General features: G+C 41.5%; 1 protein-coding gene across 2 annotated transcripts; it reads left to right on the plus strand.

Moving 5' to 3' along the window:
* Positions 1-720: 720 nt before the first annotated feature.
* On the plus strand, positions 721-1,896 carry LOC119585176. Of its 2 annotated transcripts, none has more exons than XM_037933814.1 (2): positions 721-1,289; positions 1,661-1,896. In XM_037933814.1, exons 1-2 carry the CDS (start codon positions 943-945, stop codon positions 1,809-1,811), a joined length of 498 nt encoding a protein of 165 aa, XP_037789742.1. In that variant the 5' UTR covers positions 721-942; the 3' UTR covers positions 1,812-1,896. The 2 variants fall into 2 exon arrangements, with proteins under 2 accessions (XP_037789742.1, XP_037789743.1); XM_037933815.1 differs by having other exon boundaries at positions 832-1,289; positions 1,650-1,896.
* Positions 1,897-2,355: the final 459 nt, after the last annotated feature.

Consider the following 2,355-nt stretch of genomic DNA (forward strand, 5'->3'; position numbering starts at 1 on the left):
TTTATTAAAACCAGATTCGATAGCACATGTATGATCGGTTACCTGCAGAAGTATATATGAAGTATTAAATTAGTAATTGGTAGCATTTGTTCAGTTCATAACAGATTGTCGACCATTAGTTATCAGTGTATGTACATACATTATCTCCACATGGAAAGCTTGACTGACTGATGTGATAAAAACGATTACCAAGTAAACGCAGAAAAGGTGACACTGAAAATCGTGAATAAATCAGATTCCGATTTTGCTACTTTCGTTTAAGAATACATGATTGTCCATTGAATTTTAACTTGAGTTTACCCTCGCAGCAATAGCAAAGTATTAATAAATTTGAGCTTATAGACGCGCCAGAACATACTTTGTTTATATTATTCTGTGATTAAGCGATCATTAAATATTGTGCGCAAGTTGTTCACGTTACAGAGAGCAGAAATAGCTACAGTACTATACATAACCATGTGCTGTGGAATAAGCCGTCAGTGGCTTCACACGCACATGTTGCATGTTTTGGCAATGACAACAATAACATCAAAACACCACTAATGATAATCTAAACGTAAGCTTGTGTGCTGAAATCAATCTGAATGTCTTCAACTGCAACCGTTTAGAAATTCCCGCACCCTAAGAACCTCGACATAAGTGATAAGCATTCATAACGTGTGGAAAAATACAGAAAAGGGTGAGAGAAAAATTACATAGAACATTCGGTTGGTTCTACAGTAACGGGTGCCAGATGTATCGCGGTATACCGAAATGGCGTGTTCTAAATATGGCCGAGGGAGGAGAGGCCAACAGAGCGGCCCCTCTCCCAGCGTATAAAGGAGGGGCAGCCAACTCCCCGTCAGATATAGTTGAGCCAAGACTCTGAGTGCAAACAACTCTTACCCTGTACCACTACTTTAGCAAACTTAGCAATGCTCCCCATCGTTATAGGACTCTTGTATGCCGACCATTACCAGAAGCGGCACAAAACCTTCCCTCCCCTGTGGAAGAAGAAGAAGAGGTCGAAGTCCCAGCAGGAGGAGGAACTGTTCCGTAGGCGCACCCACAGCCTCAGTTAGTAGATTCGACATCGGATCTGTGAAAAGTTGCGGGACCAATGGCTTTAGGTACACGATCGAAGGATTTAGGCAAGGACGAGCTGAGGAAGGGAAGGATCCAGACGCTTCGAGGCGCATTTACTTTTTCCTTTGGGGATTTTGTCTCGTCGCTTATCTGGCCTCGACACGATGTGGAGAGAGCGCGTTCTGCGGTTGGAGATCCTACCTGTGGCCTTGCGTAGATAAACGGTTAGTGCCTGGTGAGGGAGAAGGGGGGGAGGTGATGATAGGGATAGATATGCTTCTCATCACAATAGTTTGGTGCTCAAACTGTCTTCATTTTAAATATATATGGATAGACAGATTGAAAGGTTGGCATGTAGATGGATGAATGAATTAGTAGAAAGGTATTCAATAAAAGAAACTGAGTTATTTCATATATCATAAAAGATAGCGATCACTTATCATCATTGTACTTTACTTCTTAAAAAAAAATACTAGTGATCCATTTCATTCTGATATCGGATTATCCTGAAACCCATACCCATTTATCATACCCCTCCCACAACGAAAGAAATTCAGTTCTCCTGAAACCACTACCTCATTCAGGTGTTCCGCAGGCGAGACCACCTCAGAGATAGGACTCTCGGTGAACTAAGGAACACGACGTCCATCGGTCCAGCAGCTTTAGTTTCCAGTGATACCAAGCCCAGTTCGAGGCTTCAATGCTTCGGTTTTCATGTTCGCTTTTCTGCCCCACCGTCGATGTGAGTGTCTAAGCTACGAGATGACTGCATTTTATACTTCGTAGGTTGTAAGACTTCTCTATTTTTGTAAATAAATCTTGGAGAGTGATTGCGTTTGTTTGCTTCTTCCATTTCTAATGAAAAAAAAAGATCAGAGAGAGAAAAAAATAAATATTCCCCATACCAAAAAAATTCTCTCAGCTACAAACAAAATTTCAGCTGACAAAAGAACCGATAATGGATAGATGAACACGAATTATACGATCAAAAGTTCACTCCCCTTCCGTCATGACTCAGCTCAAGGAAAATACCAGAGGACTTAACAATGCATCTTGATTCTTGACCTTTTGCTAGGGCCGTTCTCGAAAAGTCCATCCTTTCTCGGTGGCAGCATAATACACTGACTCTCGTGCCTCAGCATAAGAGCAACTGCGTTTTCAGTAGGATTTAATGGGAGCGTGCCTGCCTATTGCATTTCTGTACAAAATGGAATGGAGTTTAATCTTTTTTGATGCAGCGTTTACACATATCGGAGAGTATGAGGGGAATATTTGTTTGCCTTTATATGA

This window comes from Penaeus monodon, chromosome 19, assembly GCF_015228065.2.
Source record: "Penaeus monodon isolate SGIC_2016 chromosome 19, NSTDA_Pmon_1, whole genome shotgun sequence".
Classification (NCBI taxonomy): Eukaryota; Metazoa; Arthropoda; class Malacostraca; order Decapoda; family Penaeidae; genus Penaeus; species Penaeus monodon.